This window comes from Balearica regulorum, chromosome 2 (assembly GCF_011004875.1).
Source record: "Balearica regulorum gibbericeps isolate bBalReg1 chromosome 2, bBalReg1.pri, whole genome shotgun sequence".
Classification (NCBI taxonomy): Eukaryota; Metazoa; Chordata; class Aves; order Gruiformes; family Gruidae; genus Balearica; species Balearica regulorum.
The window spans coordinates 111,094,652-111,110,866 of NC_046185.1; the positions used below are offsets into that span (position 1 = coordinate 111,094,652).

The window sequence follows — 16,215 nt, forward strand, 5'->3', positions numbered from 1 at the left end:
ACTGTTGAAGTAGGTGCCTTGTAAGTCACATTTTTCTTACGGCTTTTTCTGCTGCTTGCTCTATTAATGAGATCTACTTGTGGTCATGACTAACACTGACTGCAGACATGTAAGAGGAATTCTGTTGGGACACGGATGTAGTATGCACAAAGATTAGCCTGCCTGACAATGCCCTCTACAGTTTTGAATTCAGCAAGGAACTTTCATCTTTTTTTTTTTTTTTTTAACCTCCATAGGCTGGGAAAACTTGGTAAAACATATTTATCACTGGTCATCACATTTTCATTTCAGCTTTATCTTTGGAAAGAAAGGAATCTTGCTTAAAGTCTCAGATTCTCCTCAATATTTCTCAGACCCAAATGTGGGTATAAGATCTGTCAAAGAAGGATATGGAGTCCTTTTTTTTTTTTTTTTTTTTGCTCCTTCAAGTGCTATGTTCCTGATACAGATAACATTCTTGAAAATCATATTAACAAAGCCAATGTCCATGCTCTTGGGAACATACAGTCATTGCAATCAGAGTCATTATAACATCAGTAAACTGAAAAGAATTAAATTACTTTTGATCAAGACTACCTATTCTCAATCAGTTGCCTACTGAATCTGATAGCTGTATAACCTAAGCAACAGATTCAGGGATTCCAGCATCTGCCAAATCAGCAGGATGATACACTCTGGTGGCTTGAAAGCAAAATACATCTCTCTGATCAGAAAGAAAAGGGAAAAAATGATTGCAAATTCTCTTCCTTTGTATTTTTCAGCATGATGTGCCTCGGAGGAAAAAAGTTTTCTTTGAGAAGTGATCTAAACCAATTCTTTGCACGGTGGTACCACCAGTTTTGCTGGTGAATGATCTCTTGATCTTACGTTCTTGGTTTTTTTTCAAACAAGTTAATTGCTTGTATTGTTTGGGTTGTTTTTGGAGTTTTTTCCTATTAGACAGAATGTCTTGTATATAGCAGATAATGAAGGCACCTTATTCCTGGACCAAAAGAATCTAATCTGTGGAGGAGAAATCTTTTATTTCTAGGACTACACTTATCCTTAGATTCATACATTAAAAAATTCCTGGGGACAGATTCTGCCGTTGTTGTCCAGCTGAGTCGTACCCTTATAAATAACCCCACTGCACAGAATGGCTTTTCTTTTAGGGTAAGAAAAACTTCCATTATTACATTACATTCTTTGTTCAAAATCACCTTATCCAAAGGACTATGGCACAGGTGGACTCATGAGCTCAAGTGATGTATCATGATGGTGTTGGCAACTGACAGGCTTAATTTTCATTTCCTTGATTTCAATAAAAAAATACTGTCATGATCTCATTAAGCGACTTTGTACCACAACAGCTTGATGCTTTACAGTCTGCCTCTCAGTCACTCGGAATTACAATTTCCTTTAAAAGAAATCCTATTGAAATCAATGGCTTCTTGAAGATTAAGGTATCATTTATCCTGTTTAAGAGTGACAGAATTATGTGAGATATCTTTAATTGGACTGTATCCTGATGTTATTCTTCAAAAGACCTTAGATGCTTTGCTTGATCTGATTACGACTGAGTGGGAACAGTCAAAAGATGAAAAAGTAGGAACCTCTGATCCCAATATATTTAGAGTAAACCTTTCCTACAGGACTGGTCTGTCAATTTTGAGCCTTAAGCTATTCAGTATAGCCCCTTTAAAACCACTATTCTTTGTATTTAATACTAATCCCAGATTAAAAATGAAACATACATCTTTCCAATAGCCTGTTCAAAATCCCTAGTTCCATTGGAAGTATTTCACATAATGTGCTCTAGAGCTACACCATAATGGAAAATAGAGCTGTAAGCCATATTGCTAGACAAACCAATGAGCCTGCGTGATGGGGCTGGGAATAGAAACAGCATTAGTATACCTTGGGAATGGGTGTAAAAAGCTATGATGTCAGCTGTGTAAGTAAGGACTGATTGTCCTTCCCACACCATGACACGCACTGCATGTAATATGCCTATTCCTCCTGAGCTTCATGAGCTGGTCCCAAATTTAGGACCCATAAAGGATTAATCAAGCTTATACCCAGAACCTGTCAGACAGAACATTTCTATACACTTGTGTAGTGAGAACAACTCCATCAGAACCACCTTGTACAGAGAAGAATCTGTGCCCTTTCAAGAAACCAAGGGAAACAGCCGGATGCTTGTGTATTTGGATGATCAGAACACACTATGTATTTCCCTAATTTTCAAAAAGCATAGGATTGGTTTAAAAGGTATGACACTTAAGAAAATATATACATAGGATTGGCTTTCTGCCTAATGATTTTCCAAATCTTTGCTGCTTCATCTTTGACCCACCATCTGAAAACCAGGAAATCAGATTTAAAAAAAAAAAAAAAAAACAGAACAAAAAACCCCAAATAAAAAAACCCCACATGACCTAGGAGTGAGGCTTTAGAGAAATCCCTGCCAAATATTGCACATTGACAACTCCACAAAAGCTTCTGTTTGGGGTCTTCTGCTCCAGAGCAGTTTCAGTTTTGCTTTTCATAAATTTATCCACCACATTCAATATGAAATGAATCCTATACCCTTTCTTCTAAATATGTATGCTGTCCTTAACCAGGGGAAACTGAAATATAGGATGTTTGAAAGAAATTCAAATATCAAGTGATTAGACTCAATTTACTACATACATCAAATGCAATCTTAGTTTTTAGCTGTAAACCTAATCCTGTTGTTATTCAGCAGTAGTTTCACAACTATATGCTCTGCATTAAAATACATATATATGCTTGCATACATCCATATGTCCAGGGTTTCAGTACATAGGACCAAATTCTGCCTTGAAGTCAGTAGAAAATAATTCAACAGAATTTCCTAGGAATATACATAGAGTAGGCAAAACTAGACCCATCACTGCTGCATAACCTACTTCCTTCTCATTCTTTTAATTGATTTTCCTCTGTTTGGCCTCATTCTTAAAGTCTTTGGTAGGTTACGAGTTAGGCATATTATTTGGAAACAACTTGTATTTACTGATCCTCATTCACTGTATAAATTACACAAGGCAGTCATGTGAGGTAAAAGAAGGATTTTTGCTAATATCTTACTTAAACACTAATTAACAAGTAAGTTCTAAAGATATAGGCACCTTTATCACTCGTGTGCTTCCAAAACATCTTAAAACTTGGATGGAGCATACAATCTTCTATTCCCTTCCAAGCAACTAATATTCATTTAAACACCACGTGAGTTTTCTTTTCTTTTCTTTCCACTTTGTGGCTGCTTTTTGCAAATTGATCCTTACAACTCTACAAATTCAAGGCAATTTTACATAGAAATTCATTGGAATGCCGCCAGATCTATTATTTGCAGGACTTTGTAGCTGCATAAATAACATGTCAACTAACTGAATATACCAGGCATTCAAAGCAACATAGAAAGCCATCTACAATTAAGAGGCGTAAAAAGAGCTCCACTATCTTATTAGGGAAAAATGATAGGTACAACTGCGATTTCAAATAATTCACCCAACAAAGAGCAGAAGTGCATAAATATACACAAACCCCAGCACATTAGTTCTCAGTATAGATCTAATTAAATTTAGTTGGAACAATGAATTGCAATAGGTTAGTTAATGTCTCATAGCAACTATTGTATTTTTCTTCCTACTTAGCAAATTCAGTCTTTTTGCAGATCTTTTGCTCACACAGGTGCGAATTTCTTGAATCTGATGCTGTTTCCTATCTCACTACTGATCTTTGGCTTTTGTCTTGCACTTACCAGAGAGCTACACTCCTCTGCCACCTAGTGCTTTGAAAAAATATATTTTATATTAACTGCCAGCTCTTGCTGGCATAGTGTGTTCAACAGATTAGGTGAGGACTGTGCAGAAACCGTTTATTAAAATTCCCTTGCTGAATGGGAGATTAAAGAGAAACTTGATTTATCAACTTCTATGGATATCGTAATTTATCACTGTCAGAGATCACCTCTATCTCTGCAGATCTTAGTATGATACAAAATCATTTAGCAACTTGCATCCTTGTATTTTAGGATATTACATCATCTTCCTGGTTCCTTCTAAAATGTAAAATAAAATATTTTTTACATAAAATCCTTATAGATGAAAAAGATAATCCAATACAGCATGTATTTAATCACATGAAATTTGCAGACAAAAAAGAACACATTTTTCAACTACTAGCAGGTTCCCAAAGTGAAATTCCCAAGGCATGTAATTTTTGTTTTTAAATGGATTCTGAAGTACAGCGTTTGTAACAACCAGCTTGCTTTTTGCTAGTTTTAATTTACATTGTTTTGAAAAGTGTATGTTTATACATTAGCATTATTGCAATTTATATTTATTTCACAATTACATATAAACAGGGTTTATCTCAAGTAACAGACTATGCCACATGTTTTAGAGGAATTCTGGAAATTTTTTATTTTTTTAAAAAAGTAATGGAGCTTTATATTGTCAACGTTAATAAAACAAAGCTATGAAAATGAGCTTTCCTTTACTCTTCTTTTGAAGAAAAAGTCATTCAAGCTAAACTGTCCTGATTCTCATTGAAGATAATGTCTTTTTTTGGAAAATGAACTGGTACTATATCAATTGCATATGCAAATCTTCAATATTTGTGAGTTGTTCCTAATTTTTCTTTTACAGACCATGAATACCAGATATTTTAATGACTTTTTCCTCCCACATTATTCAGAAACCACTATGAAACATTACCTTGTCTGGATTGCACAAATGCAGTACTAACATAAGCAGCATGGCTGTGAAATCATTACCCAACTGTGACCCGGCAAGTATGCTAAAAAGTCTAGTGCTGACACAGCCTAACTTCACTCATGTTTCATAAGAATTCTATTTGTAAAGCATCTTCATTGCTTCACTGATACTATAATTCAATAGACTAATGCAATATACTGCCAATTTTAATTATTACTCCATTAGCAGAAACCACGTGCTCTCTCATGTTTAGAGAAAAATAGTCTTTTTTTTTTTTTAAAGAATATCTCTGTGTTTCAGAGAAATTAACCCATGACTCTCAACATCCCAGGCTAATTTAGCTTATTTCTCTACAGAACCTTTGTCAAAAATATAAATACATAAAGAGCAACTAAGTCAGTAAGGTGTAATTGGTCCGATAAAAAAGAAACAAAAAAAATAATAATCCAACTCTCCCTAAATTATATTTCTTATTGCTTGGCTAATCACCCCTCCAGTATGTCAGTCTCCTCCCATGTAGCTCTGTCAAAAGTAAGCCTTCCACTCTACATCCTGCTTGCTACCTTTTCTTGGCTTCAGTTCTGAGTAAGTGAAAACCAGATACGACTGGAACAAATCTTGTTTGGACAAATCGAAAAGAACTTAAGTTCTCAAAACCAAGTTGTTTGCTTAGATACTGTCAACCAAATGACACCAATTTACATGTATCAGCTTTCATTATGCCCTTAGACTATGGAGGAAATGTTACATCTCTGCTAACATCTGTTCCTACCAGTTGTGTTTCACAACGTGGAATCCAGAGTGAGGAAAGCAGAAGTGAAGCATTACAGCACACGTGAGCCCACCTCTTAAGCAGGTATAATTGGCTCAGCCACATACAAATGAAGGCTATTCTCGAAAGCGTGGTCCTGTGTCCTCCACTTTCATATTCCTATTGTGCATGTTGCCACTTTTCTGACCCTGACACAAGCCAAGCTACAGGGAGGTACCCACTAAAAACCAAGCTACAGAAAGCCATGGAACAGTTTTGTCAGCACAGCTCCCCAAACCAGGAGAGGACAGGACAGGAGCAGATACACTCAAGTGCCAAGGAAACACTGGGGCAACCTAGCCATGGTTAGGGGCAGGCTTGCATTTTTTTGGCAGCAAATAGCTATTAGACTGGCTGAGCCATAATATCAAACAGTACAGTCTGTATATTGAAATCCCAACCTAAAACAGTCTTAATCTTAAATGCAACAGTGCTACTGTGTGGCTAAAACCGAAGTGAAAATCTGCAGCTAGGTGCCATAGCCGCACCACTGAACAGTACCAATGGACAGTAGAGGGCAGAGTTGCCCCCTCTCTGCAGAAGACTCAAACCAGGAAGGAAGGCACCACTGTTCTTTGCGGTTTTCCAAGCACACGTTGACCACCCAGGCTACTTAATGGCAATGGCTGCAAAGAATCAGCTTTGACCCTTGTCAAATGTACAGATTTCCACTCATTACATTTCAATTCATTATTTCACTCAAGAAATCAAGTGCATTTTGAGGGGAAAAAAAAGGCCTTCCATATCCCTTTAAGACAAAAAATTATTGTGTATACTGACAAAAGCAAGAAACGCTTAACCTTCAGTCCGGTACGGAAAAAGTGCAAATACTACATGGCAACCATTATTTTGCTCAAAAACATGAATATCACCAAGTATCTCAAACAGTAGCACTGGGGAGAGATCCAGGCAGATTCTGTTAACAGCCATGGAAATAACCAAGTAACTATATCTTTGCTTGTAAATATCCTTTGTATTCAATCCACACCGGGTTTGCACTTTTTTCCCCCCTCCAACGGCAGCAGCCAAAAACAAAAAGCAGATTTCCATGGGAAACTTAACGTACTTTATTTTATATCTGTGAATGTTTTCCCTTTGTTTAAAAAAAAAAAAAAAAAAAAAAAGTTATTTACAAAACCGGCATAGAACATTGGCATACAAATTATTCAGTGTACTGTACGCAGATGTCCAAACCTAAGACACATCCTGATTTCTCTTTAATTGTTGACTGCTGTGACGTATCACTGAGAAGCATTTCCCACTGCATGCTATAGAAACAACACCTGACTGCAAAATAACATGGTATGACATGCAATTCAAGCAGGCTTCCCAAAAGTTCATTGGCTTTCTGTATCAACACTGAGTGAATGAAGAAACATTCTTGAAAATCATCATCTTTCTTGCTGTAGCAACTGTTTTTGTTAGTATTTGTTCTATAGCATCAATTTTGAACAAACCAAGATGGACGCTTCCTGGATCTTTCAATGATCCGCTTGCCTTCATCTTTTTCTGTGGGCTTTTCTCCATCATAAAGGACAACAGTCTCTACAGTTGGAGCATTAAATGGTCCTCCTTCCTTTTTACATATTTCCATCCGTATCAGTCGAGTTTCTGCTTTGACTTTTGCATAACAATAGCCACAAAGGACGTGTTTCTGTTTCACGTTTCCACACTCAGGACAAACGTCTATGTTTGTCTAAAAAAGACAGCGGGAAATAGAAAATTTTGTACTTTGAACAACAGCAACAAAAGAAACAGGGAACAATCACAAACTATTAAAAATGTTAAATGAAATACCAGAGAAATTCAATAGACTTTTCAAAATTTATTCTGCTATGTAATTTTTCTGTAAAGTATCGCTATGTCAAATGCTTACTACTAAAAATAGCCTATGAAGCCAATACTTAAACATTATATCTGTTGATGTTTGGAAGACTAAAGACCTACCGACTCAATTAGATGCACAGAAACTATAGGCCTTTTAAATGTATACCAGCCCTTTAGCTGAAATTCACATTTTATTGGCTTGCACCTAAACTGTCACTGTTTATTTAAGCACTGACTACATGATGAATGTCCCTGTTACAAAGAATTTTGAAGATTACAATGTCTTTTAAGCTTATTTACAAACAAATTCCAGAAAGCTTTTTCAGTCAGTATTGACCACTGTAATGATTCCCTAAAATAAGTGAGAGGAAAAATGACTGGCGTAAATCTTACTCTGGCATGCTTGTTTGCCATTAACAAAATTACTTGCAGTGAATAAGGCGGCAAGTCTGTGGAAATTTGGTGATTACCTTTACTTTTATAAGCTTTTGGGGATTTCTTCGCCTGCAGCGGTTGACTTCAATGGTGCGCCTTTTCTTTGGTGCCGCCATCCACAAGATGCTATCTAACAGGCTTGGAGCCTCATTACTTTCACCAGTATCGTTCACTGATTGTGGAAGAAAAACTGGAGCTTGGACAGCTAGTGCTGGTCCTGAAGGAAAAAGACAAGGTAATTCATTACACCCAGCCTCCCTTTCCGCGTGCAACCGGGGAAATAGGACATGGACGCTACTGCCACCCCACAAAGAGAGGAGGTGAGAGCGGCCAGCGGCCCCTCCCGCCCCGTTCCCTCACTGTCCCCAGGGCTGCGCGATCTCCTGCTCCCGTCCCCTCCCTCAGCCGTTCAACGGTAAAAATGAGTCCTGCAGCCTCGATGCCGCCCTCTCCTTCAGCCGAGAGAAGAACAGACCGGTACCTACCCCAGGGCGGGCTCTGGCCCCCGGAGAAACCCGGAAAGAGACCGCGCTCCAGCCGGCCCCAGCAGCGCTGCAGGAGACCGCGAAGCCGCGGTAGCGGCGAGAAGAGCACCACGAGAGCCGCCATACCCTCACACAGCCCCGCCAAGGCCTCAGACGAGGGGAAAGCGGTCGGTCGCCTGAGGACCCACTGGGCATGCGCACCTGTCGCTAAGCCTTCTGGGAAATCGGGTGCCCTGAGCACTTCACAGCCTAACAGGAACGGAGATCCGGACTCCAAGTCCCAGCATTCCTCTCGCTACCAGGAGGGTGGGGCGGCGAAGGGGGAGCTCGAAGACTTCAACTCCCAGGATACCTCACCGCGCGCCTCTTCGCCAATCGCGTCCCTCGCGGGCCGGGCGCTGCTTCCCGGCATGCTCCGCTATTCTCCTCCTTCTCGCCAATCAGCGCTCTAGCTGTGTCCTCGTGCAGGAAGCGGGAGGAGCGACTGTGCCTGCGCAGAGGAAGCTGGTGAGGGGAGTGCAGGGGTTCGTTCCAAAATGGCGGAGCGCGGCTACAGCTTCTCCCTCACTACCTTCAGGTACTTGCGGGGAGAGGGCTCCAGGCCTGGGCTCTCGGCGGGTAGGCCGGCGGGCGAGAGGGAGGACGGTGCACAGCCTACATGGAACAGTCTTCCGGCGGCGGGGCAGGACGGAGTGGGGGACTTTGCAGAGTCATCGCGTCCCCGGCGGGTCCGCGGAGCCGGGCCTGCGAGCGTTGGGGGGGGCGGCCGTGGCTGGACCCGGGCAGAAGGGGCGGGCGTGGGGAAAGCGACGGGAATTAGGTGGCTTCTCCTTCAGCCGAGCGGGGCACATAGCTGCTGGGAGTCTTAGTGACCTGAACGGCTGCAGGCGCAGCCGGGTACAAAGGCGGGGGCTGAGGTGAGGGTCCCGGGTCCCGCCTGATCTCTGTCGCTGATCTCGCGCCCAAGTGCAGTCGCTGCTTGTGTCTTGTCTCCTTGGTGTAAGTCAGAGTCACTGCGGGGCCAACTAAAGGTCTGTCTCGTCACTGGTACTGCCTCAGTGAGTGCTTGGTGAAACGGTGTAGGAAACTTAAGAGTCCCCACACATGCACATGCTATAGGCTGAGTAGTAATTCTGAGGTAATTGGAAATGCATGATGATAGCTGAGCTGTGGTGTCTTGAGAGCTTGCTACAGAACGAACTTTGTAGATGTGGGAATGAAAGGAAGCCTTCAGTTGAGTTTTAAATAGTTTATTTCCTTTCCTGCTGCACTTGGCAGATAATGCTTTACTTGTGCTTTGTGTTGTGCATAGTTTAGGTGTGGGATGATTGTATGCAGAGAGTGAATATGCTGTTGGAGTGGTATCTATTAAAATGTTGCTCTAATACATACACTTAGGATTAATTCAGAGAAAATGAAATTACTTTCCATTGTTTTTTTGATGAAGCTATTAAGCTATCCAGAATTATATTATACATATAAAAAGAAAAACCGAATGCAAGAATCTTTGTGCTGCTTTTAGTAATGTGCCCCCTTAGTCTCAGAGGAAAGTAATGCTATGTATTGCGAAGTAGGTTACTAAAGGCTTGTTGCAGTTAAGGAGAAGAAGCAGTGCACAATCTAAAACTAGGAAAAAGAATCTTATTAATGGATGGATGCAGCCAAACATGCCTGCTTTACTCAAGTGCGTTGAATTCTTTATTGGCTCTTGGAAGTGGTTTTCTAAGGGAGTTACAAACTTTTTGTACTGTACAGAAGCACTACATGCTCTGAAACTTGAAGCCATTTGATTTTATGTTCATGCGGAAGAGAATACACCTACTTACACTTTCATTCACCTGTTCCTTGTAGTGAGAATTTTTTATTTTAGTTTGTGCTTACTTTTAAAATATTTTGCTAATGTTCTGTATATTTTAATTGTTTGTGCAGGAAACTATTGTTCTAGTTTGCTGGTATTTTGTAATGGAGGAGCTGGAATTATTACTTTGTCGCCTTTATATGCTGTTTACTCAGTATAAAAATAATTACGCTAATTGATTATTGCTTGCTTTATGTTTTCTAAGCATGCAGCTACATAATTTTCTGTTTTACTTCTGCACGTATTAAAACAGCAGTGTCTGAAATAGACCCCAGAGAACAGATCCCACTTGCAAAATCATTTGTCCATTGAGTGACTGGCTCTGTGCTGTCCTTTTTCCCTGGGGATCGAGGATGGACCCCTTGATCCCCATCATTCTGGATGAGTTACTTTGTCAGCCTGACACCTGCTGCTCTGTTCTGTTGATTCTGTGTTCGTTACCAGAACAATGTGGATCATTAAAACAAAATGCAGGAATACCTGGGGATGAAATGGGAGTTGTTTCTATCTTATGCCATTGACCTGATGTGTGCTTATCAGTCAAAAACAGTAGCAGTGTTTTGCTTGTACCTTTCAGCAGTGAACATTGCTGTCCTGAAAACTTTTGCAAACCACACGTATAATGGCATTTCAGTAGAGTGCTCTGAAGATTTTTCCACTGAGTCGAAAATTTGTTTAAAGTGGTATAAAGTTGGAGAACAGACTTCTCCTCCTTCAATCTGCATCCCAGTCACTGCTCCATATCTGAGACACATTAACTTTCATCAGGGTTGTAGGCAGGTGCTGTGTGAGTATCCTCGTAGCACTGTGCAGCAGTGAGTTCTGTGCTGAACCAGCCCAGTTCTTTTAGAAGCTGTTACGAATCTTGAGGCTTGTGTGTTGTTTGGTTGTTGTTTTTTTTCTTCTTTTAAATTCTGATTAAATTATGCTGATACTAGGTGTAAAGAGGTTTAAAAAAATCAAGTTAGCATCATGTTGTAGGAAAGATTTGAGCGTATCAGAATTATGTTAGGCTTACTTTTGTGTTTTCTTTTTTAGTCCTTCTGGAAAACTTGTTCAGATTGAATATGCTTTGGCTGCAGTGGCTGCAGGAGCTCCATCAGTTGGGATTAAAGGTATGTTCAGAACATAACTACTTTAGTGAAAGATGCAGGATTCTGAGTGTCATTGGAGAGAGCTAAAATAGTTTGGACCAAGTCTTGCTTCATCTTGCATTCTACTACATTTCCTCTACTACATATTTCCCTTTTTTTTTGTGCAACTCAATATTTTTTTATAAAGAAGGAAGGGAGCATAGAGCTCCATGCTAGGGGAATTGCGTGATTTTGGAGAGACTCAGCTGGTAGAAGTAGACATCTTTATTTTTGAGTGTTCCTGTCCCTTAAGTAAATAACTTCAGCTGTGTGTGTGTATATATATATAAATGACACATAAAGTTACTTCAACTGCTCAATTATTATGTGCTTCAGAATCTTTAGGATGGGATTATGGGAGCTGTGTGACTAGTTAAAATGAGAATGTGTTGGGTGGATTCATCAAAGTTTTTGTTTAACATGATTGTGAACTTGAAGGGGTTTTAAAAAAGGGAGGAACAAAATTCTTTACAGTCTGACAAACCTCTTCTGTGTTTTGACTGCTTTCCAGAATTTTAGTTTAATATAAAAAAATATCTTGTTCCTTTTCAGCTGCAAATGGAGTGGTGTTGGCAACTGAGAAGAAGCAGAAATCCATTCTTTATGATGAAAGGAGTGTCCACAAAGTAGAACCTATTACCAAACATATAGGTTTAGTGTACAGTGGTATGGGTCCAGATTACAGGTATTAAAAAATTTTGTTTGGTCGCCATTTAGATGCATTTTCATACAAGAAATGTTAGAAACAGATAGCAATGAGCTGTTTAATATTATGCTATACACTTAGAAATATATTGTGTTACACTGTATCTGAAATGCACTTTTAAGTTTTTGTTAATATATTCAATACCTTGTCAAATAGCCCTCTATGTAAAGAATGAGTAGGGAATGAACAGCAGTGTAATTCAACCTTCGTTTCAGTTTAAGTATTTCAGAGATTATTCAGTTGATAAATATAACCCAGCACAGTCTATGTTTTCTTACACTGGTGTCATGCCACATGTATAACTCCTTAGCATAGTATTTATTATGCGTTTTCAGTTACTAGTTGTAACAGCTAGTTGGAATTTCTTTGGCATACTAATTTGGTCTTTGTTTTTAGAGTACTTGTGCACAGAGCTCGGAAGCTGGCCCAGCAATATTACTTGGTTTATCATGAGCCCATTCCAACAGCTCAGCTAGTACAGAGAATTGCTTCTGTGATGCAGGAATACACGCAATCTGGGTATGCAGTTTTCAAGTTGCTTAGAAAGATTATGTTGTTTAAGTGTAAGGAATAACAAGTACCTAGTGATGCAATTTTTTGCGTCAAAAAGACAATTAGTTTTTCAATGGAGAGTGTCCACCGAAAGTGAGCTGGGGGAGGAACACTAACTGGCACAGGCAAGGTAGGGTCTTCATATCTTGCAACCAAACAAATCAGACAAGGCAGCATACCTTTGTTTCTGTACTGTTCATTCACCAGTCATTCCTGATCACAGCTCTGGGCTGGTGGGAAGCATTTTGGGGGAGGGTTAACACATCCAAAAGAATTTAGTCACCATTGGTTTTCCCTAAATAAATTTTACATTGCATCAACTGTGGGTTTTTTTTTCTTTTCTTTGCCTGTAGTGGTGTTCGTCCATTTGGTGTCTCACTGCTAATATGTGGCTGGAATGAAGGGCGGCCGTATTTATTTCAGTCGGATCCATCTGTAAGTATCTTATGTTTGTGAATTCAGCTGCTTTTATAAAACATCTAAAACTATAAGTGCTCATGAAATCTTTCTGTGATGAGAAAAAGAATGCAGAGCTAGAACAAAAGATTTCTTAACGTAACTTCAGAAGTCAGAATGAGCCGATTTCAGTAGGTGCTTGGAGCAAGCCTGGATCATTCTGTGCCTACATGTTCCTGTACTGCTTGAGGGATGGCAGCTGTTTTTGAGGGAGATCACCAGCCCTTTTCATTCCTTCTCACCTAGTTGGTAGTGACAGCAAGAGTGGCATTCTGCAGCAGGTACCAGGAAAAAAATAATTAACTGCTTATGCTGCTTAAATAGTTGTTCCCTAAACTGGATGGAAATTAGGCCAAAATCTGTTGCATTATGAAATATAATGCAGGTGCTTTAGAAGTAAATGACTGTCATTAAGTGAGTCTTTGCACTGCACTTCTTAAAAAATACCTTTTGGTGCCTATGTGAGTTATAATGCTTTACTTCAAACGAAAAATGTGGTCACAGTAGTGATCATTGATAAGCTTCAGAAATTTGAATTACTACCTGATGCTCAAATGTAAAAAGCAAAATGCAGATGCCTTGTGTAAGGCAGCTTGATTGAGGCATAGAAATGCTGATGGTCTTCATGCTAGAGGAGAGAATAGGAGTGATGGCTAAATATCCTATTAGTAGCTAAGATAATCTTGTTGCAAATCAGCCATATGATTTACTTCATCTTAAAAAAAGTAATATATGGAGTGAACCTCAGGAAGGATCTGACAAGGGCAAAAGTACTATTTCTGCTTAAGGAATCGTAAATAAAAACTATGCTAATGACTTAGTAAATTCATCTTTCAAAGTAGTGGGAGGATGAAAATAGGTGGGACCCTATACAAAGGTTTGGTACATTTTCACAGTATATGTTTCCATATCAAATTAGTCTGAATGTGATCCCAAATAGACACCTATATTCTCAGAACATTCAGTTTTTTCATAATGGCTTCTGTGCTTTCTATCAAGTACTTGAATACGTAATGTTTGACTAAGTTACACAATTCAATAGATTGTTGCTTTTACAGGGAGCATACTTTGCGTGGAAAGCAACAGCAATGGGGAAAAATTACGTGAACGGGAAAACATTCCTTGAGAAAAGGTAATGTATTTGATACTTGTTTGCAAGGATACTATCTGATGATAAAATGCACGCTTTTAGATTATCAGAACAAAATTTAAAATATTTAAGAGATGATGCTTCTGGTTTACTTATTTACACATGCACAGGAAATTTGCTTTTTTTAAACTCCAACTTTTGTATTTGTGGAGAATTATTTCAGTGCAATAAACATTATAATCAACATATTTACAGAAATTGTTCTATACAGTGTCAGTAGGAAAAGTAGTGATTTTTTTATGAATAATAACTTTGACTATTAATATCACAGTGCTCACAAATAATATTTGTATGAGAAATAGGAAGATTTTAGTAGTGTTTGGTTTTTTAGAGATTCTAGGATTATTAGAATTTGGAAAGATCTTTGTCCCATGCTGAAATACGTGAACTTCTGTTTACAGATACAATGAAGATTTGGAGCTTGAAGATGCCATTCATACAGCTATCTTAACACTAAAGGTTAGCAAAATATTGAAGAAGTAAGTTTCTTATTGTTACGACATCATTGATATGATTCACTGAACTGTGTTTTCTTTAATAGGAGAGCTTTGAAGGGCAAATGACAGAAGACAACATTGAAGTTGGCATCTGTAATGAAGCTGGTTTTAGGAGGCTCACTCCAACTGAGGTTAAGGACTACTTGGCTGCAATAGCCTAGTAGAAACCGAGCAAGACTGTGTGATTCACACAAAGGTCTTTTTAATTTTGGCTACTTAAATGTTTTTGTTTGCAGTTTTTGCATACTTATTTCTACATGATTTGTCCGACAGATTTTTTAAATATCATGGGTGCAAATGCAACAGTCCTAATATTGTAATACATGGAATCTTATTACAGGTTATTCTTTCCCTTGATACCTGAAATCTTTGTACACAAAATACTGTACAAAGGTAAAGTTACAATGACAGCTTGAAAAAGGCTAAAGAATAAAATTTGAAGGCCGCTGTTTTGGGGGAAAGTGTCTGTGTGTCTTTTTAATCCTAGCTTGTTTATCTGCATAAAGCCGAGATTTCAATGTCTTTATTGTTGACAAAACAGAATTTTCCACATCCATATTGGCCATTAAAAACTCACGTTAGACCTTATTTTAAAGACTTTAAAGTTTGAGTGCACAAGATAATTTTTTCCCTTTGGAATGTTGTTTAAATGTTAAGTAACTTCCAAAAATGGTTTTATCTGGTGTAAAAGATCATGTACCTTCACAAAGAGGCAGAACAGTCTTCCATTTCAGGTGTGAACTGTGATCTACTTGAGCATCTCTGTTCTTGACCCTCTTGGTCTTTGTGCCTCAAGAACTTGTTTTCTATTACTTGGGTCGTTTTTGGGCCCCAGAAATTGCACTTTTTCAACCCTGAAATATTGTTAGAAATAATGGAAGTAATATCTCCTACTGAAAACTAAATGCATTTATCACAATCAATAAAACCCCCAGGATTTACAAAGCAAAATGAGAATATGTAATGTAATTACTTTATCCCTCGAATTGTGCTGTTTTCCAACTTGCAAGATAACTCTAACGGTGCAGTAATGAAAAGAGCACTTAATTTATGCATCACAACTTTTACAGGTGCAGAACTAGATGCTTTATTATTGTGTGTGGGTGTCTGTATTGATACATTGGTTACATGTGTAGTCCTTCAGGTTATATAGAAACACAAAATTTACCTCAGAAGAACCAGGATAAATATATGTACTTTTTTTTCAGCAGAAATAATCTGGTCTGCAGCCATTTAAGTTACTGTTTGCAGATTATTTTTCTTTTTTTTTTTTAGTAGTCTCATTGTTAAAATATTGATAATCAACTGGGAGCAGTAGCTGGATCTCTCTGCTTGTACCTAAGGCTACTAAGCACGTATGGGAGCAGCCTGACAGGTGACATGTTCGTCAGGTATAACTAATGAAGAAAATACAAAGTATGAGTTAGTCTGCAGAAAGTAGTGTATAAGCGAATCGATCTGTTCTTTTCAATGTCTGTCTTCTGATGTTTTATGTTATCATTAGGTAAATAAGAATTTCTGAAGCATGCCATAAGTGAAGTTTTATTTCCTAATGTCAGAAATAAAAGCTGTGTCCAAATGGTT

The 16,215-nt window shown here is 38.7% G+C and overlaps 2 protein-coding genes across 2 annotated transcripts; one reads left to right on the forward strand and one right to left on the reverse strand.

The window, feature by feature from the left end:
• Positions 1-6,646: 6,646 nt before the first annotated feature.
• Positions 6,647-8,471, reverse strand: MRPL32 (mitochondrial ribosomal protein L32). Its single transcript, XM_010311264.2, has 3 exons — positions 8,280-8,471; positions 7,830-8,011; positions 6,647-7,228 (listed from the first exon to the last, which is right to left on the reverse strand). Exons 1-3 carry the CDS (start codon positions 8,401-8,403, stop codon positions 6,974-6,976), a joined length of 561 nt encoding a protein of 186 aa, XP_010309566.2. The 5' UTR covers positions 8,404-8,471; the 3' UTR covers positions 6,647-6,973.
• Positions 8,472-8,709: 238 nt separating this feature from the next.
• PSMA2 (proteasome 20S subunit alpha 2) lies at positions 8,710-16,215 on the forward strand. The gene is made up of 8 exons (XM_075745322.1): positions 8,710-8,856; positions 11,176-11,252; positions 11,823-11,955; positions 12,373-12,495; positions 12,882-12,963; positions 14,043-14,116; positions 14,536-14,593; positions 14,676-16,215. Exons 1-8 carry the CDS (start codon positions 8,816-8,818, stop codon positions 14,790-14,792), a joined length of 705 nt encoding a protein of 234 aa, XP_075601437.1. The 5' UTR covers positions 8,710-8,815; the 3' UTR covers positions 14,793-16,215.

What these genes read in the sequence shown, in the direction of transcription:
- MRPL32 (XM_010311264.2), bottom strand. Translation starts at nt 8,403, where the DNA reads ATGGCGGCTCTCGTGGTGCTCTTCTCGCCGCTACCGCGGCTTCGCGGT. An exon ending in GGGCCAGAGCCCGCCCTGGG is followed by an intron (nt 8,012 to 8,279) that starts GTAGGTACCGGT and finishes TTTTTCCTTCAG; the next exon opens with GACCAGCACTAGCTGTCCAA. An exon ending in AAAAGCTTATAAAAGTAAAG is followed by an intron (nt 7,229 to 7,829) that starts GTAATCACCAAA and finishes TGTCTTTTTTAG; the next exon opens with ACAAACATAGACGTTTGTCC.
- PSMA2 (XM_075745322.1), top strand. Translation starts at nt 8,816, where the DNA reads ATGGCGGAGCGCGGCTACAGCTTCTCCCTCACTACCTTCAG. An exon ending in GGTATGGGTCCAGATTACAG is followed by an intron (nt 11,956 to 12,372) that starts GTATTAAAAAAT and finishes CTTTGTTTTTAG; the next exon opens with AGTACTTGTGCACAGAGCTC. An exon ending in CAGGAATACACGCAATCTGG is followed by an intron (nt 12,496 to 12,881) that starts GTATGCAGTTTT and finishes CTTTGCCTGTAG; the next exon opens with TGGTGTTCGTCCATTTGGTG.